General features: G+C 34.9%; 4 protein-coding genes, 1 long non-coding RNA gene and 1 pseudogene across 5 annotated transcripts; 2 read left to right on the top strand and 4 right to left on the bottom strand.

Moving 5' to 3' along the window:
- Positions 1-339: 339 nt before the first annotated feature.
- LOC103832079 (UDP-glucuronate 4-epimerase 6) lies at positions 340-2,229 on the top strand. The gene has a single exon (XM_009108040.3). The coding sequence runs from the start codon at positions 549-551 to the stop codon at positions 1,929-1,931; it is 1,383 nt and encodes a 460-aa protein (XP_009106288.1). The 5' UTR covers positions 340-548; the 3' UTR covers positions 1,932-2,229.
- On the bottom strand, positions 1,978-18,536 carry LOC103833279 (transcription factor FAMA). The gene is made up of 3 exons (XM_033276161.1): positions 18,519-18,536; positions 14,034-18,037; positions 1,978-3,425 (listed from the first exon to the last, which is right to left on the bottom strand). The coding sequence occupies exons 1-2, from the start codon at positions 18,534-18,536 to the stop codon at positions 17,411-17,413; spliced, it is 645 nt and encodes a 214-aa protein (XP_033132052.1). The 3' UTR covers positions 1,978-3,425; positions 14,034-17,410.
- On the bottom strand, positions 3,667-7,081 carry LOC103833289 (annotated as a pseudogene).
- Positions 6,660-10,150, top strand: LOC103832068 (paired amphipathic helix protein Sin3-like 2). The gene has a single exon (XM_009108029.3). It carries the CDS (start codon positions 8,076-8,078, stop codon positions 9,342-9,344), a length of 1,269 nt encoding a protein of 422 aa, XP_009106277.2. The 5' UTR covers positions 6,660-8,075; the 3' UTR covers positions 9,345-10,150.
- On the bottom strand, positions 10,010-14,005 carry LOC103832058 (glycine-rich protein 5-like). The gene has a single exon (XM_009108018.2). The coding sequence runs from the start codon at positions 10,615-10,617 to the stop codon at positions 10,231-10,233; it is 387 nt and encodes a 128-aa protein (XP_009106266.1). The 5' UTR covers positions 10,618-14,005; the 3' UTR covers positions 10,010-10,230.
- Positions 18,537-19,841: 1,305 nt separating the features above from the next.
- LOC117132835 lies at positions 19,842-27,487 on the bottom strand. Its single transcript, XR_004456457.1, has 2 exons — positions 24,002-27,487; positions 19,842-23,921 (listed from the first exon to the last, which is right to left on the bottom strand). It is a non-coding gene; the product is annotated as an uncharacterized LOC117132835 (long non-coding RNA).
- Positions 27,488-27,622: the final 135 nt, after the last annotated feature.

Genomic DNA, 27,622 nt, shown 5'->3' with positions numbered 1-27,622 from the left:
GGTGTGCAGTTAAGCCGAAGTTAAAAGATTATGTATATTTGTTACTATACGATAGTTTTGGTGTGAAAATAAAATAGTTCCTCTTCCCTTAATAAACAGATAGATCTTTGACTAGAAAATAAGTAAATGACTTTCTAATGATAGCAAAAGTAAACTCTGTAAGAACTTTCCTATATTGTATACTAATGGAGAACAGTCAAACACTCGTGTGAAAAAACCAACGTCACCATCACAATTACAACAGTCCTTTTTGTTTTTTTGGGTAAAATACAACAGTACTTTTATTTATTCTAGAAATTAACTCGTTGATCTATTATTTTAATTACAGAAAAGGTAGTTCCCGACCACCAAATTTCCTCATTCTCTTTATAATCATCAGATCTTTCCTTGCTAGTTTTCCAGGGCTCGAAAAAGAAACTCTCAAACCCTCTAAAAAAAATAAACATCATTTTGCGAATTAAGATTGTTTCGAGCCCCTTTGATACCAAGGATAAGAATCCACATACAAAGCTAAAACCAGTTAGAGTTTTTCTTATCAAAAAGACGAAATGCCACTGTCGGCGTCGTCGGCGGACACAAGCAAGACGGTGAAGCTGGAGAGGTACAACAGCTACCTCCGCAAGATCCACAGTACCAAAGTTCTCAAAGCGTCTTCTAAAGTTCTTTTCCGAGCAACACTCCTCGTCGCTCTTGTCCTAGTCCTTGTCTTCGCTATCAACTACCATCCACTCTCCGACAGCCACTCCGCCGCATCACACCATCTCCACCGTCGCAGCTTCTTATCAACAGGCATCTTCTCTTCCTCCTCCTCCTCCCTAGGCGAAGGAGCCGCGTGGGAGAAGCGCGTGAGACAATCCTCAACACCAAAACGACCACACGGTCTCTCCGTCCTCGTGACCGGAGCAGCCGGGTTCGTCGGATCCCACTGCTCCATCGCGCTTCGAAAACGCGGGGATGGAGTTTTAGGATTCGACAACTTCAACGACTACTACGACCCATCGCTCAAAAGAGCAAGACAAGAGCTTCTAGAGAAGAACCAGGTGTTCATCGTGGAAGGAGATCTCAACGACGGTCCTCTCTTGCGTAAGCTCTTCGACGTCGTCCCTTTCACTCACGTCCTTCACTTAGCAGCTCAAGCCGGAGTTCGTTACGCCATGAAGAACCCTCAGTCTTACATCAGCTCAAACATCGCTGGTCTCGTTAACCTCCTCGAGGTAGCTAAAGCAGCTAATCCTCAGCCCGCGATCGTCTGGGCTTCGTCCAGCTCCGTTTACGGACTCAACACCGAGAACCCGTTCTCCGAAGAGCACAGAACTGATCAGCCGGCGAGTCTTTACGCCGCGACGAAGAAAGCAGGAGAGGAGATAGCCCACACTTACAATCACATCTACGGTCTTTCCTTAACCGGACTCCGGTTCTTTACGGTTTACGGTCCTTGGGGAAGACCCGACATGGCTTACTTCTTCTTCACCAAAGCCATACTCCATGGCAAATCAATCGACATTTACCGAACGCAAGACAATCAAGAAGTGGCGCGTGACTTCACCTACATAGACGATATAGTTAAAGGATGTGTCGGTGCGTTGGACACGGCGGAGAAAAGCACGGGAAGCGGCGGGAAGAAGCGAGGACCGGCTCAGTTACGCGTTTACAATCTCGGGAACACTTCTCCGGTTCCTGTCGGGAGACTGGTTTCGATCTTGGAAGGATTGCTGGGGAGTAAAGCGAAGAAGCATCTGATCAAAATGCCTAGGAACGGTGACGTGCCTTACACGCATGCTAACGTGAGCTTGGCGTATAAAGACTTTGGGTATAAACCAACGACGGATCTCGCGGCGGGGTTGAGGAAGTTCGTCAAGTGGTACGTTGGTTATTACGGGATACAGCCGAGGGTAAAAAGGGAAAACTCTCACGCCGATGATTCCGCTTAAATAATGGCACCCTTCTTCATCAACATCACATGCTTGTTTTTATTTCTTTACAACCCGAAAAGAAAATTATTTACAGGGACAGATTTCTGTATTTTTCCGTTTTTAATTTTAAAAATGCCAAAAAAAATCATTAATGTTTTTTATGGTGGTCCTTTTTTAAGGGGGATCGAAGTGGGAATTAAATTCTTACAGCTGTATGTTATTATAGAAAGATATTTGTGGGTATAATTCGAAATATATGTGGGTTTGTTATGTAATAAATGATGGGATAATGATCTTGCTGGAAAGTGTTTAGAGAGCATATCTTAGCCGTTGGATTTTATAATCGAGGAATGAAACCTGTGAATGTGATCCATTATCAACTGTAAGTCTGTAACATAATTTGATTCTTTTCTGCCTTTTTCTCTCCTTCACTTTTTTCTTTTACTTTAATGTATTTTTCTATACTATTTATGTTTCATACCAAATCCACGAGTAGAGATGAACTGAGCTAAACCAAAACTAAAGCTTAAACCGGATTTGACTTGAGAAATAACTTTACTGTGCCTCGCAATAAACCAAAAAGAGAAAGGAAGAGGACAATAGCCATTGGACCCTTTTTGTAATCAATCATCATATTTTAGTTTTTTTTTTAATTTTATTCTTTTTTTTTTATGTTTCATTTTATTTTACGAATTTAGCTTTTATTTTCTGTATGATTAATCGATAATATAGGCTTAAATAGTTTGACCTAACAAGCTTAGAAAATTATTGAGATATTCGCTTTTGAAGATTATAACCAAAATAATTAAAAACAATTGTCCATAATTATTAAAATTTGTATTATAATTATCTTAAAACAAATCTTGAATTAACAAATACCTGAGGTAATGTTGATTGGTCCACGTTAAAATATAACTATAATGCAGGTTTCAAAAGCCTCTCAACACTGAATAAAATTTTTAATAAAAATAATCCGGTCTGTCGAAAAAAAATTATATAATAATAACAAAAAATATTATATATGTATAAATAAAATGATCAAATATATAAAAAATTGTCAATAATACATACAAATAAATTCATCATGTGAAAGGCGCATGTTTTATTCTAGTATAAAAATATAAAACATAAACATGCAAGGAGATGGCCTTTTTGCGACATGACCATCAAGCTTTCGCCTGGAACTCGCGGGGAAAAAACTATTTTTTTGCAGATTTTATAATTTTATAAGAAGTATTGATGACATGTAATTAAAATATAATGTTTCAGATGCTTAACAGAGCATGAAATATCGGTACTCAATTAGCGAAAGAACACATACTGACATGCATCGATGCACGCCAATGAAAAGTAAAATATAAGTTTACTTTGGTTTTATTGCTGTAGATGATCCGGTTTAAGTGCGGTGGATTAGCTTTCGGCTTAAAGTTGGGCACATATCATGGGAGATCCATTCTCTCTTTCTCACTTTTTCAAATTATGGTCTCGAACCTTAGCTGGTGAAGAGATCTACTAGGCGAAAGTAAAGGAAGCATCTCCAACATCGGTGTATTGTAATGTTCAAGGGATAGGAGACGACGGAGCGGTGGTGGTTTTTCTGGCGGCTGAGAACGAGGAGAGGGTTGTGATGGTGACGTTGCCGGAGGATGAGATGGAGAGGGTTAAAGGGGGAACTTACGAAGTGTTGTTTAATCAAGGCGTTAAGTAACGGAGAATGAAGTTCAAGTGATGTTTGTTGTATCTTTTCTTTATCAAGTGTGTCTAAATCGTTGTTTCTGTTCTTTATCAAGTATGTCATGTTTGTGTGTCTAAATCGTTGTATTTTCTGTCGTGCTTTTCATCATCAAATTTAATGATGTAAGAAGGCGAGTTTCTATGTAAGATTGAAATAAGTACACAAATTTAATGATGTTTATTGCAAATGTTACTTGACTGAGTTGCTTCCACAGAGGAAAGTTTGAAAAGGTTTGAAGAAAATCAAATCGCAATCATCATTTATATAAATATTTTCCTCACAATGAGGAAGCAGTACATCTTTTTAGCTTCTAATTCATCACTAATCTAAGAAACCGAGAAACACTTATTTTATCTTGGGCGAAGATTAAAGTGAAGCAGAAACAATTTTTGTAAAGCTTGAGCAGTTTATCGAAAGTGGCATTGAGAATAAAAATAGAGAAGGAGAGCGTCTGAATTGGAGAAAAGACCAGTCTACTATCTAAACAGCTAATCATTCAGAACTAACAGGAGATGGTGACCTATCACCTTTTCCATTGTCGTCTCCAGGAGAAGCTGACCGCAATCTTTTATGACGTTTAGATATTTTATCTCTTGAACTCTCCCTCTTTTCTCTCGACCTCGAGTGTCCCTTACGTCTTGATGATGATTTATTTTCATCAGAGTATTCAGGGGATGGCCTTCTCTCTCTCCTATGCCTACCCTCAGAAAACACTGACCTCGACCTTCTTCCACTACTACGCTTGGACGTTTTGTCCCTGCTCTGTGTCTCCTTGGCATGACTACGCTTACCGTCCACTGATCTCGACCTGGACCTCCTACGCGATCCTGTGTCTTTATTTTCGTCCAGCTCATTTCTCCTAGAAGACTTGTGCTTAGTTTCCAATGATCTAGACCTAGACCTTCCCCTCCTCTCCTCCTTAATGTCTTCAGCAACATTAATATCCTCATGAGAGTCATTGTTTACTTCCAATGATTTAGACCTAGACCTCCCCCTCTGTTTCGGTTCAGTATCATCAGAACTTCGGGATGTGTCTCTGGTTCTTTTCCAGCCTTCACGAGATCTTGACCTTGACCTCTAGCTTCATCCTTCTTATTTGCAGAATCTTCCACTGATCTAGATCTTGAACGTGTTCTACGTTTAAGATTGGTTTTCTCATCATCTCTAGGGGTTGATTTAGTTTCCTTATGTCGCCTTGGTGATCATGAACTATTGGGAGATCTAAAAGATCGATCCAGTCCAATAGTCAATATTAGGATATACATCAATATATTAGAATAGGAAGTTTATCTTATCTATTATATACTATTCCATATTAGTTTAGGAAATTAGTTTGATTTATTCTCTATATAAACTATGCATCTTGTAACATTATTTTCATGAGAGTCTAATATAATTCTTCTATAAACACTTTTGTGTTTCTTACTCTCATCAATTTGTCATGGTATCAGAGTAAGAACAAAACTAAAAACATCAAAAACATCCTTATTCTCGTGTTGTCTTGCAAAATCGCAGAACAATCACTTCTCATTCAAAAACTTCTTTATTCACGACTTGAAGAAGAATATTTTTATTCAATTATAGTCTTGGTGTCTTTGCAAAATCGCAAATCATCAAACTTATTCTCTATTCCTTTGTTTCTCGATTTGAAGCAAGTAAAATTCATTCAACAATTCAAACATTCATTCATCAACTTTCGTATGGCTATTAGCTCACGAAGATTCAGATTTCTTGACGACAGTCTACCGGCAGTCGATTCACCCTACCGTGAAGATTGGAGAGCAAACAATCATCTCATTGTAGGATGGATAAAACAAACATTCAAACCAAAACTCAGATCATCTATCTTTGCTTGCAAAATCGCAAGCTATGGGACATTCATCAAGCTTCCGCAACGATTAGTGCATGAGCTACTTCTACCACCTAATTTGAAGATTGTTCAATCTCATACGTGTTACCACGTATGAGCTTGAGGGAGGGTATTGGGAGATCTAGAAGATCGATCCAATCGAATAGTCAATATTAGGATATACATCAATATATTAGAATATGAAGTTTATCATTATCTATTATATACTATTCCATATTAGTTTAGGAAATAGTTTGATTTATTCTGTATATAAACTATGCATCTTGTAACATTATTTTCATGAGAGTCTAATATAATTCTTCTATAAACACTTTTGTGTTCTTTACTCTCATCAATTTGTCATGAACCAGCACGAGATGACTTCTTATCCCCCACGAGATGAGCTATCACGTCGATGTCTTGACAACTCCGAATCATCTGCTTGGATTTTCTCTTTTGCGGGCTTACACTCCTACTTCTCCTTGAACTAGATGAATGGTGATAATCTGATCTACAGTATCGCATACTTTCATAAATATCACTGGAATCTCTATATGACCGCCTTCTCCCCTCGTAAGTTGATCGACTGTTATATCTTAACGGTGATCTTGATCTATGACTTCGCGGGCAACGAAATGGTGGTGAATAAGACCGAGATCTCCGCCTTCGCCTGTAACTAATTGGTGATTTTGACTTCGATCAAGACCTGGCAGGAGAGTTAGATGGTGACCTGCACAAGAGTGATGATTATCAGTTCAGCTCTCAAAAGATATGACAATGTTTTCATAGTCATGGAAGCCCACCTAGGTTTCTGGTCAGCTTTTTTTTTCGTCTTTTCCAACTCCATTAGGTTTCAGTTTCCTACTAATCTTCTGCAGCTCTAGCTGCTGCAAACTCGGTGGCAGACTTCATGGTAGCAGCTTTATTCGCCGCCTGCTGAGTAGCCATGGCTTGTTGCATCAGTATAGCCTGCTGGAACTGAATCTGCTGCATCGCGACAGCCTGTTGCATCATCATTGGTAGTGAGGATGAAGAAGAGTTATCCAAAGATGGTTTCTGAGGAAGAGATTTTGCAATCTCAACATTCAAATCCCTACCGCAGACTTCCATATTGTTTAATGCCAAAGCAGCGGTTGCTTCTTCAGGTTTTGAGTATTCTATATAAGCAAGATGCTTTGAATCAGTAATAGTACAGTCAACTACTGTGCCACAGAAGCTAAAAAGCTGCTTAAGCTGTGGACTCAGGTTACCAACTTGGAGATATTTCTTCAATGCTTCCCCCTTTACTTCTTTTTCCGGGGAACCTAAACCAGAAGCTAGTACAACTCATGAGTATCACAAAGATAAGCAAACTAAAATTCAATGGTTCCAACTATGACATGACATGACACAATACCTAAAGAGCCTTTGTCTGATCTGAGAAGCATGAGCTTGAAGGGTTTGTGCGGCGACAATAGCCTGAGCAGCAGCCATAGCTGCAGCGGAAGGTGCCATAGGTACCTGGCTAAGATTACTCATGCTTGTTGTTGCAGCTATAGCAGTCATGAGCAAACTCTGTGGAGGATGACTCAACTTGCAGTACATAGTGTTAGCACTGTTAAGCTAGATGGACTTCCAACCTAAAACCAATTGGTGCTAAGTGGAGTTGCTCATCTATCTTATATATTACTAAGGATCCCTTCCAACATCCGATGTGGGACACTTTGTGTCTAATACACCCCCTCGAGATGATGGCTCTTTGAGCGTCAATCTCGGAATGCTCGGGCAAGGATCGATGGCCAACTTTGGGCCAGATCGATGTGGATCGGGTTGGACTGCGTGGATCGGGCTCTGATACCATTTTAAGCTAGATGGGCTTCCAACCTAAAACTAATTGGTGCTAAGTGGAGGTGCTTATCTATCTTATATATTACTAAGGATCCCTTCCAACATCCGATGTGGGACACTTTGTATCTAATAAGCACATCTACCACTAAGGTACTCTCGGCACACTTCCCCAAGCGAAGCTCCAACTCCAGGTAGAATAACACCACCTGAAGGACCATGAGAAATCCCTGGAACCATCCCCAAGCCGCGGGAAAGCACCAGAAACCGAACCAGTGTAGTTCGGCATTGTTTGGTTTACAAGCTTGAGTATAAAGCTGGAACAGAGCCAATCAATCCAGCAGAAGAAGAAGAAGAGGAGCCTGTTACAGACATAAAGAGATAACCTTTAACATCAAACACCACACGAGAAACAATATAATGAAAACCTTTACCTTGACTAAAGAAGACAAGAAAAGGACTACCCATAATGGCATTCCCCATTGCATTCAACACTCACCATATAGTTACCCTTTCCACGGAAGAGAGGTTTTACTTTTTTTTCTTTTTTTTTCCAGCTAGGTTTTACTTTTTATAATATTTTAAATATTTTACTATGGTTCTCCTGTTTTTTTTTCTTTCAAGATTTTTATTTATTAATACTAAAACTTTCTGTGTTTCTTCAGAAAAAAATAAAAAATAAAAAACTTTCTTAACAAAAATAAAATCGGTGCTTTATATAACTTTATCATCCAATATATAAGGAGATATATACATGACTACTCAACAGCATCGTTATAAGAGTAGTCGCGTATGTAACAAGGAAGAAATAAGATTCAAAGAGAAAGGGATGGTGAAGAAGAAGAAGAAGAACGCGCTCGAGTTATGGAGTATCTTCAAAGAGAGACTAAGTCCGGCGGATCTGAAGACGCTCACCTCCTTGTTGATAGATTCTCATCGCAGAAGAATCGACAAGACCCAACTCATTGCATCTGCTCTGGTTTTGTTCAAGAACGACGAGTTTCTTCATCGATGCTTCACAGATTTTCTCAAGAAGCCTCAAGAAGAAGAAGATGAAGAGGATGAAGGTAAAGCACTGAGTGAGGTTGAGGCTGAGTCGCTCAAGAACTTCTGTAAGATGGTCAGTAAGGGACTGGGTCCTTCCGAGTTGCTAGAGTTAGTCTCCTCCGTTAAAGACCTTGGTAAGAAAAAAATCAAACTCAGCCAGTTTCGTAAGTCTCTTTCACTTTTGTTCAAGAACAATGGTCAAGAAGATGAACGTGGAAAGACCCAACGAAACGTTCAAGATACGGGTCTCGAACTTGAAGAAGGTGAAATACGAGAAGATGGTCTTGGGGTTAGGGCTAAAGTAGGTAAGAAGTCGAAAGAAGATCCAAAGATTGGAGCCGATGCTGAGATTAGGGTTTCTGAGGAGCGAGAGTTGGTGAAAGACGTAACGCATGGCTTAGACAAGATGGATTTGGAAGGAAAGAAGAGAAGACTATTGCGACCGGAACCGAGTACTGAAAGGTCTCTGAAGAAAGCAAGAACGTCGTCAAGGCTGTTAGAAAGAGTGACACCGAGCTATAAGCTTATCCCTGAGGAAGAACAGTGTCCTGTCTCTAACAAGGTACTGAACAACAAGTACGCTGTGATGGAATTCAAAGGTGCTTCGAGACGTAAGAAACTGAGCAAGTACGAAGAAGCAGTGGCGAGATGCGAAGATGACATGTTTGAGTCTGATATGTTGATGGAAACTCTGAAAAGCGCAGTGGAGAGTGCGGAACAGGTTATAAAGGAGGAGATGAGCGTGGAAGATCTTGGAGTGATGTTCTACAGATGCATCGAAAAGCTATACCGAGGCGATATGTTTGAATTTGTAAGAGAAGACCACAAGAAGGCTTTGCCTGTGATGTTAGTCAGGCTGAAGCAGAAGCTGGATGCGGTCACAGTTGCTCGGGAAATATGGATCCCTATGTGGAAGCAAGTCTTTGAAGATAACACTATAAAGCAAAGAGAATATACTACATCTAGACGGCGATAAATGTAACTAAGCAGGTTTACTTTTGGTTTGATGTCCCACTTTATGAAACTGTATATATATTTCAAGAGAGTTTTGTAAATACAGGAAAGGCAGATTTTTAACACAAGAAGAATAAAGTCTTCAAGCAGATCAACCCAAATCTCTATACTCATAGTAATGTTGATTTGATACAAGAGCCTGCAATTTATATTTCTCAGGCAGCTAATATATTAATTAGTGCATTGCGTGTAACTGCACTTTTTGTTAAAGGCCGGTCTATATTGGAAAATTCCAACAAGAAGACGCTTTTGAAGTAGAATTAACATTTAACAGCAAATCCAAGTAGAAATTCCTGCAATTCCATATCAAACTCTATTAAGTTAGCTTATCTTTGCTGGAATTAAAGACAATACTATGATCGAGTATCAAATTGTCAAAAAGAAAATGGATATACATGGTTCACCAAAACTCCAGTACTCCTTGAAATTGCTTCACTGTTTTTCTTTTCTTTTGTCCTTTGACAAGCCATTAGTTGAAAATAAGATGATTTTAAAGGCTTTTGGACAAATATTAAACCTTGTGTCGAAGTCATTAGTACTGTTGCGGCCCTGGCCACTATCTTTTGAAGTAATTTTTGTTCTTTCGACTTGCACTTGATCTTATGGTCAAGTACTTACCATACATCATATTATAAGTGATAAGGTTCAAATAAAAACGAAAGTTACTAGAGAAAACACACAAGCATAACGACAACAACAACAAACAAATGATGAGGAAATTCAGCCAAAGACAACAAAGACGCAACAAGAACAAAATATGATCGAAACTCAGATCACGTACAAAAGAAACTAAACACATCTTAATGCTAGAGCTAGAAACCAACCATCTTAATTTCTCTCTCACTTTCTCATGGAGACACTAGACCACCTCCTGAACTCGGAACTGAACCTCCCCCATTAGCTCCAACACCAGGAAAATCCATTGCACCGCCCAAACCACCAAACGCGCCGGAGCCACCAAGAAGCGGTGTCCCGGATGGAAGCGGCAACGTCATACCAGTTCCACCAGGCATCCCCATGAACCCCCCAACTCCTGCAGCACCGCCCACTATGAAATTCTTACGGTCATCGAGAGGGGCATTGAAGGTAGGAGACTCAGCTTTGGTAGGAGAAGCAGCTCCATGAACAGGTAGAGTCTGAGTTTGCTGCAAGTTGCGAGCACCTGCGTGGACCAGAAGCAACGTAGCTGCACATAAAAGCACGAGATTGGTGAGTGATGAGAAACTCATGGCCATTTTTGTTTTTCTCACGGCCGATTGTGTTTAGAATTTTGAAAAGATATTGAAGCTGTTACGGGTCTAATTTGATTGCTTAGATGCATGGCTTGGAATGGATTATATAGAAGAAGAAAAGAGGTACATATTACAGTTGAGGACAATAAATTGGATATAGAGACATAAATTAAAGAATGACACTGTTTTAACGGCTTGTCTACAAATTAGCTTATTGGTAATGAGTTTCCACTTTTATTGGAAAATGGAATGGTTATATATGTGGATGGGCTTGGTAGGTCGTAACTTGATCGACTCTCAGCAAACTATACGCAAAATGAATATGCAGTGTTGCTCATTTTAGACTATAAAACACAATCACATTTTACAAGATTGAAGCGACTGTTTATTCATATGTCCCCAGCGGCTCTAAGTTTATAAATGTTTATAATTTAAAACACAATCACATTTTACTGTTTATTCATATGCAGGAGGCAGTGGATCGGAGGCGCGTGGTATCCTTACTTCATAGTCCAATGGCGAGTTTAGTTGGTTTTGGAGGGGGTCGGTGAAGCCAATTTCAAGTCTACGAATTGTTTAAAACTAACGAGAACATATACAATTGCTTTTGATACGTTTTATTTTTGACTTTGACATTTTGACTCTAATTAAAGTTGTAAGCCAATTTCCAAGACGCTCTGTTTGAATAGCAGACATTGTGCTAATTGAAATTTGAAACGAAACAGTACTTTTCAGTAATCCATAGCCAATTGCCAATGCTACACTGGATAAAAGCACTTGTTATTAGAAAAGTTTTTGCTTTACCTTGGTCGACTTTCTCTTTGTTCACTTCTATCTTCTTCCAAGACAGAAGGCTAAGTTTTCAGGTAAAAAAAACAAAGCCAATTTATGATGGTCTTTTTGAGGGGAACAATATGCAATTCTTTTGATTTTGATTTATTTCAGCACAGTTATGATGGTATGTAAACGTATATAGTCATTAATTCGGTGAAGAAGGGTAAGCACTAAGTAGAGGCAGTGCCGGTCCGGACTCGTGGGACGCTTAAAGCGAGGAGAAATTTTTTTGTCCCTTAACCATAATTTGTTCTTTAATATATATTAAGTATATAATCAAAATAATACTAAATATTACTACAACTTATAGCCGTTTATATAATAAAAACTTTATTTGCAGCTCATCTTTTTATATATATATATATATATTTGCAGTTTCACTTGGCTAGTTTTTATCTAAGTTTTATTATTTGTGCAAATTAAAAAAGGGAAAAATATATTTTATAAAATAAAACAAAACTTGATAAAAATCACTTTAAATTCAATTTTAGTTTGTGAATTTTTATTGAGTTTTGATAGTCTTATATATCAGAACCCTATAATAAATTTTATGTTTGTCTGCATTTCAAAAGTTTCTACAAATTTACAAAAACTTACAAAAAAAAGAAGGAATAATAAAAAGTGTTTTAAAGGAGATGCAGCTACTATTCCTATTAAAATTTTAAAACCAATCACAATGAAACAATGGAAGTATGGAACGTATATAATATGCACAATTTATAATTTAAGGTATTTGTTGTAACATTTATTGTTAACAGAAAAAAGAATTGTCTTTTAATAATGTCTACGGATGTTAGAACATAAGAAAAAAGGGACATGTAACATAATCAAGTTACGAAGGAAAATTACGCTAGGTTTCGAACCTGTTTGCTCAAGACAGGAAGAGCATTGCAGAAGACACTAGACTAAAGTTAACTTATGAAAATTTGGTGTCCCTAAAATATAATATTCTCTGGCGCCTAAAGCCATTGCTTTATGGGCTTTAGCCCAGAGCCGACCCTGAGTAGAAGTAACAAAATTTTCTATATATAGGAAAGAATAAATAATATATTGATGATTTTTTTGCATTTTGATCATTTAGATATTGTTTAGGTTACCTAAGACTACATTTATTATAAGGTATATAAGTGGCTACTTGGTGAATTATGAGCTACCAGAATGGATTAGAGACAAAAAGTGAAGAAGCAAAAGGGCATGATGCCATTTTTTAAAACTCGCAGCAGCATCGACAGCGGTTGCACCAAACTATTGTGAGTTCTTGAACTCTTAATGAATTCATAATCTTTCCAAACATTTGTTGTGGAATGGAAAGACCCCTTTGTACTCCATTGTTCATATATCGAGAGTTACAGTGGGATGCACATAGATGTGGGAATTTGGATCATTATCCACGGTTTCCACCCCGGGTATGGGTCGACCGATTCAGAAGTTTCAACATGCAGGTGCGGGTTGAGTAGATTTTAAGCGGGGTTCAGCGGGTCTGCCAAATTTGAGCAGTGGGTACCGCCAACTCGTAAAATGAAAAAATATTTTTTTAAATTTTTTTTAAATATAAAATATATAAAAATTATATAATTTAAATTATAAATATATATATTATATTATATTTATTATAATTAATATATAATAAAATAATTATTTATTAAATTTAATATTATCCACGGGTTCCGCTGGCTACCAGTAAATCTCAGCGGGCGGGTTCAGATATATGATTTTTTTTCGCGGGTTATGCGGGTTGCAATTTTGAGTAAAAAAATAGAGTCGACACGCGGATTGGCAGGTCATGCGGGACGGATTGAACCTCGAACCCAATGCTAGATGCATAAGCCGCTAAGACACTTCTGACAGATTCCATGAATTCTTATTCAATCACAGCAGCATGTTACATCGATTACTAGGGCTGGCCATTTTAACCTGAACCAGAAAACCCGAACCAGAACCAATGCAAAAATATCCAACTCAAAATCGAACCGAAAATTTACAAGTACTTTTGGATCTAAATTTCTTTTACCCAAAAGAACCGAAACTGAAAGGAACCGATCTGAATAAAACCGGATCCGAAAAAAGCTGACCGGAATAGACCTGATCCGATAAGAAGCGATTTGTACCTGACTTAAAAATATGTATATCCAAAACTATGATTTTTTGGTTTTATTTTATATATATTATTTTATGATTTAGTTGAAATATCTGTTGTTAACAATATTTGTTATTATTTTGTAATATTTTTAAGTAATATGTAGCTTTACAATGTAAAATTTAGAGTTTAAAAATGTTTTATTTTAAATATTAATAGTTTCATTTAAGTTATTTTGTAAAATTTTAGATATATATGACAAATATCGACTAAATTTAATGGAGTTGAATATGTCATATTTTTTATGTTTTTTAAATATTCGAACCCGACCCGGACCTAATATGGACCCAAAAAATTATGGGTATTTGTGGGTATTTTAATTATAGATCCGAACCGATCCGGATCCAAGAAGAACCGATCCGAACCCGAACCAAAAATTCTTAAGTACGTATTAGGTCCAAATGTTTTGAATCCGAAAGACCATGAACCGAAAGGAACCAACCCGAACCTGACCCAAAAACCCGAACGCTCAGGTTTAGCGGTTACCGTAGGCTGCCGTGAACTCAAGCGTTAAAATATTGAGATCTTGATGTGGTTAGGGAAAACCGTAAGGAAAATGAGAACGTAGTGGTATGTCGCAGCGGTTTCTGAAACCGCTATGACCTTCAAAAATGTCAAAATTTAAACTTTGACTATACTTTTTCCTATTTTTATTTGGGTGGATGCCAGAGTTGTTGGGTCGAAGTATTAATAGATTTTATGCCAAATTATTTTTCTCTTGACTACGTATAGGAGGAAGCCTAGGAATTCCTAAAATATCTCATCTGCCAGGAATATGAGCCAGCTTGCGACCAGCAATACGAGCTGGGTTGGTCGATGAAGGAGCTTGGAATGGAGGAAGGATTTTCATCAACCAAATGGGCATGAGGAACATGTCGGATTTGGTTTTGAACGAGGCCAATTTGAGATGGTCGAAACCAAGTATTTTCAGCCCATGAAGTAGATATCAAACAAGTTGATGATACACTCTTATTCTCGGTCTGGACATAGACCAGATCGAAGACTAAAGCCCTTGTGGAATCAGTTGGAGATTTGGTTCATTCCGTGCAAGATGAAGAGATCATGACCGGTTCAGTCAATGTGCTGACCTTGGTTCAACATTTCGATTTATCATTGTTAGAATCACACTTTTTCATCAGGTAATTTTGAAAATAGATGTTGCTTATGGATTCAGTGTTAAAAAAAAAAGATGTTGCTTATGGTTTTCAAGACATCCAAAAAAATCGAAATAGAATACTATTAAATATTTCATTGATGTAAGCTAATTTATTTCCCATTAAAAAAGGCTCTTAGAGCATTTTCAGTGGGGGTAAAAGTGGAAGTTCTTTCTATTGGGGTTTTTAATATATGTGTTATGTATATATTATATATGTATAAATAATTATGGGATTCATAATTTTTGTGGACTCTATAAGTAAGAGTTATTAAAAGAAAGTTTTAAGAATTCTTAAGAACTTTATTTATTGTGAAACTCCCACAATTATTTATACATATAAGAGAACTCATTGGAAATGGTTTTACAAGTCAGAACAGTCGCCAACTAGTTTTATGAAACTTCAGATATTGACCCAACTTTTTGCTGATAAATTAATCCAATATTTGAGAAATACTATCCCACGAGACGAAATAACGCCCCATAAATGTGACTGATTCTCACTCCTTGCTTCACTTTGTTATAAAACTTGAATTTGTTATTTTCTTACTGACATGTCGTAATTGTTTAACTAAATCATCAAAGAGTAGTAATATAGGTCTAACCTTTTTGTATCTTTGTTAGAACACATGTAATATTGGCGAATATATATATATATATATATATATATATATATATATATATATATATATTTTACATTTTGAGTCAAAATTTTAAATTTGATATATATAATTGTAGGCTTATGAACTTAGACTGAATAATCCATTCATTTGACATGTCAAATCGTTTTAATGTTTTATTAGTTAAAATGGACTAGCTCATCTTCTTAACTATTTTTAGTGGCCAACATTTAAACAAATATTTTGTAATATACACGAGATAAAAAAATTTAATCATCTGACAAGGGTTTTCAACATTTTACATATTTTGATAAAACAACATATGAGCCCCACTAAGTTACAAAAAAAATATATGAGCACCAATAAGTTATAAAACATCAATTATAAATTGCCATACCAAATAATGGAATTATATAAGAAATTACTAATTTGTAATTTTTTACATTTAGCAAGTTAAGTTATTCATAGTAAAATATTTATATCAGTCTAACTATAAGATTAGCTAAATAATCTGGTTTAGTTCAAAAAATTTTGTCAAACAATTGATCGTTAAGTAGGGTTTTTAACTTTAAGATATTTTTATCATTTAAAATTGTTTTTAAAATTGGAATCATAACATATATATACGAAACGAAATTTAAAATTTTAATAGAAGCGATTGTATAATTAACTTTTAATTTAATAAATAAGATAAAAATAATAAATATATAATTATAATTACTATATTATGCTTACATATATGATTATTAAAATCTAGATGGTCAATATGTGATCACGTGATTATGATTCATATTTTAATTGTATGTTTAGTCTAACTTACTTTTACTCAATTTTAACATTTTCATTATTTCAAGATATTTTTCGTAGTATAATGTATGACCAATTATTTCCATATAATGATTCTAAATGTATTCTATTTCCATTAATATTGCAATAAGAATATCAAAATGATAATCCACCGTATTTTGACCTTGGGTTTCATGCTTCTATAGGAAAAAATAAGATTGTTTTTAACATTTAGCACCTAAAAAAAACAAATTAAGCGAACATGCCACAAACATTAAATTTAATTTAGTCTTGATGCTACACCAAATCTAACACAATAAAATAATGACATCTAAAATGTGCAAATAAATAAAACAAAAAGACAACCAACATGCATCCAACACAACTTTTGTTTTTAAGGTCACCAACATAAAATTATTAAAATATCTTTAAGCGAAATAGTATTAACATAGGGACAAATATGTAAATCCTTACATGATAGTACATCCATGAATGAAACTAAATATTTGCTGAATGGAACTGGCTATGTCTTCCGCTGTAAACTTCGTTTCACTTGTAATCTGCACATGTTTACATCGACCTCATGTTAACCTTTAGCAGTTACTACATAAAGAGGTTAATGAACAAATATAATGTATTTATTTTAGGCCCTTAAATAATGTGTATCTTAGTGCCACAAAATTGGTAATGTATATTGGTACTTAAACTCCTATTAGTATTATATGTAAGCAAGTGGAACTTGCCTTGACAATGAAGGAGTAGAGGACGGTTTGTTCCATGGTAGTGATGCTAGTGTGAAGAATAGAGAGATGGAGATCTTCCAAAGCAGCCATAGTCATGAGTAATTGGCCTGGTCTTCTTTTTGAAAGTATTTTGATCATGGCATCAAACCCTAGTAGCTTAACCTCCACGTCAGCCAAACATGACTTGTTTTCCGTCATCTCCTCCAGTAGTCCTCCTCCGCCCTCTAGCTCGGTTATATTTTTGGTAATTATGAGCGGTTGAGTTTGGTTAGCTACCCTAGTTACGGGGCAAGAAGAAGGATTTGTTGGCCTGGTCATGTCCCCTGTTTGCCTATGACCGGTTTCTTCCAAGATTCTCCGACGCTTTTGTGATTCCAGACACGGTAGGAGTTCCTCGAGCTCTCTTACAAACTCTATGACACCTCCTATGATCGAGGCTTGGTCTCCCTATTATATGCATAACATTCAGTTTATTAACGTATAGTTTGAGACGGTCTTAGTTGTACATATATATTTATGAATATCATACCCTTTTAACGTAGGAGCCAGGCATGAGGGACCTGAGGACACGTAAATGCTCGTTCATTTGCTTCCTACGTTTCCTTTCGACCATGATACGAGTCATACGTTGGCTTTCCACTTCTTCGATGGTCTTGCTTGTTCTACCTCTCTTCCTCTTGCTGTTCACCTCCTTTGTTGTAACATTATCGTTGTCCCTGTCTTCATTTTCTCCTCCTCTAATAAAACGGAGTCGCCTGGAGTTATTGTCTTGGTCTTCAAGAAAAACGCAGCCAATGTTTCCTCCACACTCACCTCCCTCCTGAGGCGTCCTATGAGAAGACATGAGATGCTGGGTTCGAATATGGTCCTCTATCCTTTCCTTCAAGACTGGGAACTTCAAGAAGCAAACCGGATCAAACCCGGTTTCGTGAACGGCTTGGTTATTGGTCCGGTTCAACGCCAATTTCGGACCGAAGTCTGCAAAATGCATAATGTCTATAAAAATTTTTTTATCAAAAAAAGGCGTTGCTCCAAATTCGGAAGGGGACAGTTGATGCGGCTGCTGTTGTAGCATTGGTTGCTTTTGCGGTTGAAGGTCTCCGTTGAGCGTATAGTCTATCATACCGGAGCTGTTACTGTCATTGTTAAGCTAGATGCGTTTCCAACCTAAAACCAATTGGTGCTAAGTGGAGTGGCTCATCCATCTTATATATTGTTAAGGATTCCTTCCAATATCCGATGTGGGACATTTATCCCTAATACGCCCCCTCGAGATGATGGCTCTTTGAGCGTCAATCTCGGAATGTTCGGGCAAGGATCGATGGGCCGACTCTGGGCTGGATCGATAATGGATCGGATTGGATTGTATGGATCGGGCTCTGATACCATGTTAAGCTAGATGCGTTTCCAACCTAAAACCAATTGGTGCTAAGTGGAGTGGCTCATCCATCTTATATATTGTTAAGGATTCCTTCCAATATCCGATGTGGGACATTTATCCCTAATAGTCATGACCGCCTAAGGGTTTACCGAAGAAGTTCGATGCCTGAGAGGAGTTGAGTAATATACATAAATTTAAAATATATATACGAGAAAAATTAATGCTTGAGATATGGGAAGAACGTACGTACCGAGTAATATTTATCCATTGATATTCGTACTTTTCTTTTCGCCAAATGTTGATATTGTACTTCTTGATCACTCCAACACGACCTAACGACAATAATCTATGAGCTTCAGAGTCAGTTGAAAACATATCCATGAAAGAAAGGAAAAACACACGTAGAACACAAGTTATTATAAACCTAAACAAATATGCATATATACATGCATGTCTATACAAATATTTTCTCATACTGAAATGTATATATGAAATATAATTTAACGATTAACATCACTAGAAAATCCTTTAACAAAAACAAAAGATTAACATCACTAGAGCCTGTTTAGTATGGGATGTATTAAATGAAAGATAGCTGGCCTTGTATGACTTACTAGGGTTTACGAGATATATAAAAAACACAAGACGTGAAAGAGTAGAAAGATGAAGGTAAATATGATCTTTGTGTATTAATTGAAGAAATGAGATGCCTTATATAGAAAAGTCAAAAGTGATCTCACATCCTTTTTCAGAAAAAAAAAAGAAGCGATCTCACATGTCTATATGTGTACACAAGGTTTAGCAAGGGGGCATTATTGCTTTTCAAATGTATTTTCTTTATAATTTGTTTATATTGCAGTAACTAACGACACATTATGTTTTGTCAGAAAATAAACAAAATAATAATTTAAGAAATTAAACATTATAGAGAAATACCCTCATATGTTTTAGTTCCAAAATAGAAGAGAAAGAAAAAAATCTCAAAATAACATTCATTAAAAAGTAAAAATACAAGTATACTCCTTTTTAACTATAAGATTATTTAGACATGTTAGAAAACTAAATTATTTTAAGAACATATAATTATAGATTATACAACAAAATACATATTTTATAATTGAGTTTAGGGTTTAGTGATCAGAATTTAAGCATAAGAATTATAGTTTAAAGTGATTTCGTTTTTTTTTTCTTGTTTAATGAATGTTATTTTAGGAAATTTTCTCTTTCTGTACTATTTTATGATTAACCTTTTAGTGTTATATATGGCCTTAATTCAAGAATCTTATAAAGAACAGAGTAGGTTTCTATTCTAGTTTCCTCTCTATATATCTTTGAAGCTGACATTACAGTATTTTTTTAAAAAGATTGCTATAAAATAAAAAAATAGGGAAAACAGTTATATATAGTTTCATCTAAAATGTATAATTTTATTAATAATAAATATTAATAGGTAATGGGTTTTACATTCTACAGTTATATTTTTACTCGAGGACCTGCAAAAAATTTCAATTGTTTTTGTTCATATACGTCTAAATATTTGAACTTTGAATAAAATTTGATTTCAAGTATCAAGCAATGTTTTTAAACCCGACCCGGACACTGAACCGGACGACTTACCGGGTCGCTGGGTCACTGGGTCGACCGCGGACGAACCGCAGGTTAATAAATGAATTAATTTTATTATATAATAATATATCAGCTATGTAAATTAAAATATAGAAACTAAAGTTTAATATTTTCTAAATATTTTTAGAAACATAAAATAATAGTTTGGATATGTATATTTTTATGTTTAATAACATTTAGAAAATACTTAACTTTAATTTCTATATTTTTATTTTCATTTGATATACAAAATATCAAAAAATAATTTTGACTATTTATAATTTTGTCTAACAAGATAAGAGTTATGAAATCTAAAAAATCAAGACATAAAATTTATAAATATTTAAATGTTTAATGTGAATAATAAATTAAATTATACAAAATAAACCAAAAAGTAAAAAATCATTATAATAAATTATCAATAACATAAATAAACTAACACCAAATCACATCAACTAGTTTTGGTTCTCTGGTATAGTGAAATCTTCATTAAAATCTAAAAATCACAAATATAAAACTGAAAAGGAAAAACCTAACCTTTTTTGTCAGTATATAACTTCTTAATTGGAAATTTATAATATAAAACATAATCTAAAAACATAATTAAAAATTAAAAAAAGAAGTAAAAGTTATTTATTGGTTCAACCAGTGGTTCAACCGGTATCGGATTCCGGGTTCTACTGGGTTTTTGTAGGTTTTTGCGGGTTTTTGCGGATTTCTAAATATTGGGTTTTTCACAAAACCCAAACCGGATTTTTTCTAGGTTGTCGGGTTTACCGGTTCAACCGCGGGTCTGGGTCGGGTTTCAAAACACTGGTATCAAGGGTAACTTTAAGCAAAAAAAGAAGAAGAAAAAGTATCAAGGGTAACTAAGAATATCTCTATGCAAAATACTTATCAAGTATCTCAATAATTACAAAAATATATAGAGAAACGTAGAAGAGTTCATTGTTACAATATGTTTTTGAGATATTTCTTAGAACCTTTCTTGTATTTGTCAGTTATAAATTCTTTAACATTTTCAAAACATTTTAATTTAAATAAATAGTAGTTTTCTTAAAATATTAATTTTATCTGCTCTAACCATATATAGCTGAATTTACAATCTAAGAATTCGAACAGTGATATTCCAACTGAGAATAACTCATTCCACCATGCATGGCCCATAATGAATTGGTTCATTTCCAAATTACTGAATTTCTTGTCGGAAAAAGTACTGTATTTCTTTCTTTCCGTAAACTAAAGGCGAGCAAGGACCACAATACTGAAAAGGAGTCATGTAAAAACACATGTGTAACACCTCTCTTATTATTTTGTATCTTCCGAACAATGTTTTTAAACCCGACCCGGACACTGAACCGGACGACTTACCGGGTCGCTAGGTCACTGGGTCGACCGCGGACGAACCACGGGTTAATAAATGAATTAATTTTATTATATAATAATATATCAGCTATGTAAATTAAAATATAGAAACTAAAGTTTAATATTTTCTAAATATTTTTAGAAACATAAAATAATAGTTTGGATATGTATATTTTTATGTTTAATAACATTTAGAAAATACTTAACTTTAATTTCTATATTTTTATTTTCATTTGATATACAAAATATCAAAAAATAATTTTGACTATTTATAATTTTGTCTAACAAGATAAGAGTTATGACATCTAAAAAATCAAGACATAAAATTTATAAATATTTAAATGTTTAATGTGAATAATAAATTAAATATTTAGAACCCGCAAAAACTCAATATTTAGAACCCGCAAAAACTTGCCAAAACCCACTAAAAACCAGAACCCGATACCGGTTGAACCACCGGTTGAACCAATAAATAACTTTTTTTTTTAGTTTTTAGATTATGTTTTATATTCTAAGTTTCCAATTAAGAAGTCCGGTGCTGACGAAAAAAAGTTAGGTTTTCCCTTTTCAGTTTTATATTTTTGATTTTTAGATTTTGATGAAGATTTCATTATGCCACCAGAAGAAAATGAAATGAACGATGGTAGAGAGAACCAAAATTAGTTGATGCGATTTGGTGTTAGGTTATTTCTGTTATAGACAATTTATTACAATGATCTTTTATTTTTGGTTTATTTTGAATTTGAAGTTTAATTTATTATTCACATTAGACAGACATTAAGATTTTCAATCTCAAGTTCCAATTTTTTAAGATCTTCATCTCTATTTTGATTTTCTTCATTCAAAATATATTTGTTTTCTTTTAAAAGTTTAAAGACTGAATGATTATATTCACTTATTTAAATATTTATGAATATTGTATCTTGATTTTTTAGATGTTGTAACTCTTACTTTGTTACACAAATTTTTAAATAGTCTAAACAATTTTTTGATATTTTGTATGTCAAATGAAAATAAAAATATAAAAGCTAAAATTAAGTATTTAAAAACACTTTTTAAACATAAAATATATACATATCTAAACTATTATTTTATGTTTTAAACATTTAGAAAATATTAAACTTTAGTTTTTATATATTTATTGCTAATATATTATTATATAATAAAATTAATTAATTTATTAACCTGCGGTTCACCTGCGGTCGATCCAGTGACCCAGTAAGTCATCCGGTTTAGTGTCCGGGTCGGGTTTAAAAACATTGTCCCTAAGTGAACTTTAAAAATTGAACATGTTATAATCAAACGCCCTCATATGTTTTCTAAGTTTACGGCTCATCTTAGTAAAATAGCAGATGTTTAATTTAATCATCTTGTATACTTTTACCTATTTTTAGTTGATAACCCAAAACATTCGATGATATAAAAAATTATACGAGGTTTTTGTTTGACAAAAAGTTATACGAGGTTTTCTATTATCTTTATTAATCAGGAAGGTTGGCAGAAAATGCAGACTGGATCAATCTTTAACCCTAAGATACTCTTAGAAGATGTCAATCATCAATTCAAAACCGCCCCTGACTAGAAATGCATAGTTCAACTTCTTTGGAATGAACGTACCAACACCATACACTTGATAAAATATTATACATAATTCTACATAAACAAAAACCACGATTTAAAAACGAGAAAAACAATCTTTTAATGGAGGAATTCAACTTTTAGCAAATATAAAGTGTAGAGTCCAAAGATTTTTGAATTAATAAAGTGATACTTTCGCGATTATTAAAAATGAATATATAAATGTAAGATGTAACACAATAAAATAATGAAAAATATAAAAAGAAAAGTTAATAAAATTATAAAATATATTTTACTATACAAATTGCATTAAGCAATCTTGTTTAATCAATTTTACATGATTTGTTAACACCATAACAATAGCTACCGAAATATTTCGAAACTATCCTAACTTATGTCTTTCCATTGCCGGATACATCAACCTCTGACTTATTACGATCCCAAAAACACTTATTAAGAGGTTCTCACTCTTCCTCTATAAAATCAACTTTAGGTGTCTGGTAAATTTTCTATTGATCCCTTGGCTATTTTATAGTGATATTTAACTTTTGAAAACCCTAGTTCAAAATTCTTGAAAAAGTGATTTTTTTTTCTTCCACCGTTATGATCACGCGGACATGATGTTTTATAGATCGATGCCTCTCTTTATTAAAGCAACCCCATCTTTTGCCACCTCTTCAGAATATCTTCAATCTCTTGAAATCTACCACCATCTTTGTCAGTCACGAGTGTCATAATCCTCGAACACTCCCTAATGTAGAGACTGAGCTACCGGCTGTCTCTGTTTGTTTATGCCTTCAAAAGACCAATAAATATATCAAACTTGAGTTATTCATGTTTATAGCCATCTTCAAACCCTCCTTATGATCTACAAAATTTGTTGGAAGACATCTGAGAACCTTCTTCACCAACTTCTTCTTTTACTTCTTTCCAAGAACAAATGCTTTATGCGTTATAGCACTTTGTTTGACATTAAATCTTTCCACAATATCATCACCAGTCCACCTAAGATTCTTAAACTGCGACATGAGATCATCCATGTGTTTCCTCTTGACACAGTCATCTCCTTCATACAAGTTTAGTAAGATCTCCCACACCTCTTTATCTGACATACTCCCCTTAATCAGTTGGAACTTATATGCTTCAACACCCCCAAAAATCATTGCCAAAGCCTTTGAATTGTACCTTGACACACTTTGTTATGCTTCATTACAAGTCTTGTTAGGGTTGGGCTCATTCCCATCTGTTGTGACTATGGTAGGCTCCTCTCATCCAATCTCCAAAGTGGTCTACACATCCTCATTGATTCCTCGAATCAACTGTTTCATGCGAGTTTTCCAGTGACCATAATGCCCATCATTCAACATGATTGTCTTCTGCATAAAAACAATGATGTTCATCTTCACCTTCAGATCTTACCACTGATGTCGGCGACCCTCTCATATACCACTTGTAAGTGCATAATGAAACAAAGTAAAATAATGCATAAGATAAATCAAGAGACAATCGGATTAGCAAACACATGTTGTTATATTAGAAATCACTTTAATCAATCTTTTCAAACCTTACTTAATCAGTAATACATGAATTGTTAACATCCTAATAATCGCTACTTAAAGATTCCTAAGCTACCTTAGCTTCTGCCTCCTGATACGTCAACTTTTAACTCAATAACACTTACCAAGATTCTCACTCAGCATCTACAAAATCAAGCTTAAATGTTGTTCATGCTTCATCGACCCCTTGACTATTCTATAGTGATTTACACGTCCAATGATTGAAAGAAAGAAAGTGAAGAACCGGAGAAAATAAAAGCAACCCAAATTTGATACATAATAAGACATATCTTATGTCAATATTATTATATTTTGGTGACCTACTCAGATACCAAATGTAAGTGCAAAATGCAACAAAATAAAGTAATGCATCAGATATATCAAGAAACAATCGAATTAGCAAACAACTTTTGCTATATTAGAAATAACTTTAAACAATCTTTACAAACTTTACTTAATAAATATTACAAAACTTGTTAACACCCTGACAATCGCCACCGAAAGATTCCTAAGCTACCTTTGCTTCTGTCTCTCCACCTCTTGATACGCCAAACTTCTAACTCAAGAACACTTACCAAGAGAATCTCACTTTATCTCTATAAATTAAGCTTAAATATCTTGTCCATGCTTTATCGACCCCCTGACTATTTTATAGTGATCTACAAATTCTCAAAACCCTAATTCAACAATCAAAAGAAAGAAAATGAAGAAGCGAGAAAAGAAAGGTGACCTAGATTCGATAGGGAATTAGATATATCTTTTGTATCTAATGTCAGTATCATTATATTTCTTAATAAATAGAATATAAATTTTTTCCATCATATATTATTTGACATCATATGAATATCATGACCATATGTTGACTTTTAATGTTTAGGGCTGTTAAATCTAGTAAAACCGAACCAATTAAAATAAAATAACACTGAACCGAAATAGAGATATTGGTTTGAATTTGGTGAATTCAAATAATAAAAAACCACAATGTATGGATATGGTTCATTATAAAAACCGATCGAACAGAAGAAATGATTTATTAAAATATATTAGTATATTTATATATAAATTTTATATGGTTGAATTAGTGATATGTACACAAAGAGGTGAAATTAAGTATCTCACCATGTACGGATTTTATTGGGAACTGTGTTAATTTTCTTAAAAAATAGACATAAAATTCTTTCATCGCTCGTTACGTGAATTTGACGTGTTATGCATAATGAATGCATTTTACTATATTTATTAAATAAATAGTATAAAAACTCGATTCATATAACATTAGTGATATCACTCAAATTACCCTAAGGAGTGATTTTACTACAATTCAAGGATGCTAATGGTTTATAGATTCAATTCTAGAACTCGATTTTAATAAGTAAGTAATCTAGCTTTCGCACATAATTACTAATCAGATATCTAAGTCCAGTCTCAGCTGTCGCTTATTGACTTGGATTGAGCATCGATCGATGCTATGGCCTGAACGTCGACCGATGCTTCCTTAGACAAGCATTAACGACCTAATCGATTTAGTTCAACTGGATTCCTAGACCAACTCTCGTATGCGCCTATGTATCTAATCCAGCAGAGTTCGGGTTCCGTTAATTGATTGCACTTTCGTGCCTCTCAAATATCCTATGATTCTAGGTTCAAACAATTAGTCACACTGTCGTGCTATTATAACTATTCCAGATCCTAGTATTACAAATCATCCTGGTGTAGAGATCTATAGATAATCTAGCAATCCTAATTTATTATCAGTTTGACATAAAGCTCATGAAATTCCAAAACCTAACAAGATGATTACCCATACATAGAATCAATAACACAAATCATAGTCTAAATAATATAATAGATAAGAAATCAATGATAACACCAATGGAGTTCCAATCAATCTTTGAAGGAGAATTGATCTTCTCTACAAACCTAAGAGAAAACAATAGAATAGGATAATAAAAAGCTTGTTGCCGTCAACAATGGCTTAGAAATACATAAATAGGGTTTCTGGTCGTCCATGGGTATTTTGGTAACTTTGTGTGGCTTCTGAGCTTCAATCGGTCTTGAAATATGATTGGCCATCACTGTCGATCGATGGCAATGCTGTTTCATCGATCGACAATCATGCATCTCCTCGACAGCTTCCTCTCGCGAGGCAGACTGACAACTCTTCAGTAAAACGGGCATAACGTCTCCTACAAGATGCTTATTAAACTCAAACTGGCGGCATTGGAAAGTTAACTCAAAAGCTCTATCTTGTGTTAAACGATGGGCTCAATCTAACGATGAAAAGGTCTCCATTCATAGATAAACATCTGACGCGTCTGTGCAGCTCTGCACTCAAAAGGCTCCAAAATCACCATATTTCTCCAGAACGTACCTGAACCTGTAAATACTCTAACAATACTCCATAACATAATAATTATATCTTAAAACATATATATAACATGGCTGAAAGTGGGTAAAATCTATGGTATATCAATTAGTTAGAAAAGAGAGAGGAAGGAAGATGAAGAAAGATGAGACTAATATACTATTAATTGTGGTTATAGAATATAATAGAACATCTTACACAGAAGAGATAGGAGGAGGAAGGGAGAGGAGAGGAGAGATGAGGAGAGGGGAGAAAGGGGTTAAAGGAGGGAGTAGGGGAGGGGAGGAGGAAGAGGAAGAGGAAGAGGAAGAGGAAGAGGAAGAGGAGAGAATAGGGAGGAAGAAGCGGATGAGAGAGGATGAGGTAGAGGAGATAGGAGAAGATATGTTGTAACAAAATATATTGTTTCTATAAATAGAATAGTACAATATAACACATTATTTATCGAAAGATGGTAGACGATGAAAATAATTATTCTATCTGTAAGAGGAACCGACATAGGTGGGCTGGTTCATGGATGGCTTCTTCCACCGTTCATCGCGTGTTCACGTAACCTCCACATTTTGTCCCGAGGAAAAGATAAGGTATACAAGTGGGACGTAACACATGTGAGTTTATTCCATTCTACTTATTGTATATACTATTTTCTGGTTTTATGTTGTTTTCACATATTTAGAAGCAGAAGATGGTGGGTGTGGGAACTGAAATTCGCACTGTCGATTTCCGTTTAAATAAGGAAACTAGGAAAACCCTAATTTCCCAGAGGACCCGGATCTCTGCGAGAGCCAACGACAAGTAACCAAACAAATGCGGAAAATATGAGAAAACATGATAAAACAAATTTACAAAGAAAGTAGATCTTATTTCGAATTCGCGTAAGAGCGT

Source organism: Brassica rapa, chromosome A01, assembly GCF_000309985.2.
Source record: "Brassica rapa cultivar Chiifu-401-42 chromosome A01, CAAS_Brap_v3.01, whole genome shotgun sequence".
Lineage (NCBI taxonomy): Eukaryota > Viridiplantae > Streptophyta > Magnoliopsida > Brassicales > Brassicaceae > Brassica > Brassica rapa.
This window is presented reverse-complemented; position numbering and strand designations above follow the sequence as displayed.

Excerpts from the sequence above, each read along its gene's own strand:
- LOC103832079 (XM_009108040.3), top strand. The coding sequence starts at position 549 with ATGCCACTGTCGGCGTCGTCGGCGGACACAAGCAAGACGGTGAAGCTG.
- LOC103832068 (XM_009108029.3), top strand. The coding sequence starts at position 8,076 with ATGACTACTCAACAGCATCGTTATAAGAGTAGTCGCGTATGTAACAAG.
- LOC103832058 (XM_009108018.2), bottom strand. The coding sequence starts at position 10,617 with ATGGCCATGAGTTTCTCATCACTCACCAATCTCGTGCTTTTATGTGCA.